General features: G+C 56.0%; 1 protein-coding gene across 5 annotated transcripts in view; it reads right to left on the minus strand.

Annotated features, from left to right (window-relative positions):
• The window catches only part of PML (promyelocytic leukemia), a 75,074-nt gene that overhangs the window by 72,434 nt on the left and 1,631 nt on the right, over nt 1–1,009 (minus strand). For all 5 annotated transcript variants that reach the window (XM_011967109.1, XM_011967108.1, XM_011967111.1 and 2 more), the window contains exon 2: nt 161–186. In XM_011967109.1, coding sequence (XP_011822499.1) covers nt 161–186 — 26 coding nt within the window. The remainder of the gene's footprint in view (nt 1–160; nt 187–1,009) is intronic.

Genomic DNA, 1,009 nt, shown 5'->3' on the forward strand with positions numbered 1-1,009 from the left:
CGGACCCGGGGGGGACCGGCCGGCAACCCCCAGGCCCGAAATCTCTGCCTCCGAGGAGTCGGCCGGCCCGGCGTCATCGCACCCTACGAGGGGGGACTGAGAAGGGGATACGATGTGGAGAGGGGGCTGGACCCGGCGCCTGGTGCTAGCGCTGATACGCCCTCTCTAGGGTCACGGGGCGGTGGCCCCGGAACCAGCCAGCGTTGCTTCTATCTTCCAAAACCTCACCTCACCACATTTGTCCTCGGTTCTTATTAGCCCTTTAGGCCTGGGAAGACGTTTCAGATTTCTATTTCGCATAGAAGAAACCGAGGTCTAGGCAGAGGAGGCCACCAGCACCCTAAAGGCACCTGCTGCCAAGAAATGGAAGTATTTTCACCCTAGGGGGCACCTCTAGAAGCCCGGGAACTAGGCATCTCCTGGATGTGCAGGCCAAAAAGACAGGTTCTCAGCTGCCTGTTGGATCTGCCCTGCCTCTGTCTTGCCCTCAAAGTCTTCTGTGGCTCCTTTGGCCTAGAGGCCAGATCCCACACTGTTCAGCCTGACCGCCTAACCTTGGATTTGATCCCTCCCTGGCCTTCCTGTCCTGAAAGCTCTCCGTATCCAGAACTCTCTTGAGAGGCCTGGGGGATCAGAGCCAGGCACAAAGTGGAGCCTCAGTGTTCTGGGGATTAGCCCAGAGGGCAGGGCTTCCTTGAAGAATGGAGCAGGGGCTCCTGACTGCTTCCTGTCCAGGGTTGGGGGAAGGAAAGCAGCAAATAACCTCATCCTAGATTCTGGAGCTGTCTTGGCTGCGCTCCCATCCTGGTTCTCCAGGGGCCAGGACATTTGGCTTGGATAAGCCTCATCTTTCTAGCCCTGCCCCTGACCCCGACCCCTAACAATTGTCTTGAATTTAAATAGGCAGGGTTTTTTTTTGTTTTTTGTTTTTTTATTGTTTTGTTTTGTTTTTGAAGCAGAGTCTCGCTCTGTCCGCCAGGCTGGAGTGCAATGGCGCAATCTCGTGAAA

This window comes from Mandrillus leucophaeus, unplaced genomic scaffold (genome assembly GCF_000951045.1).
Source record: "Mandrillus leucophaeus isolate KB7577 unplaced genomic scaffold, Mleu.le_1.0 Scaffold789, whole genome shotgun sequence".
Classification (NCBI taxonomy): Eukaryota; Metazoa; Chordata; class Mammalia; order Primates; family Cercopithecidae; genus Mandrillus; species Mandrillus leucophaeus.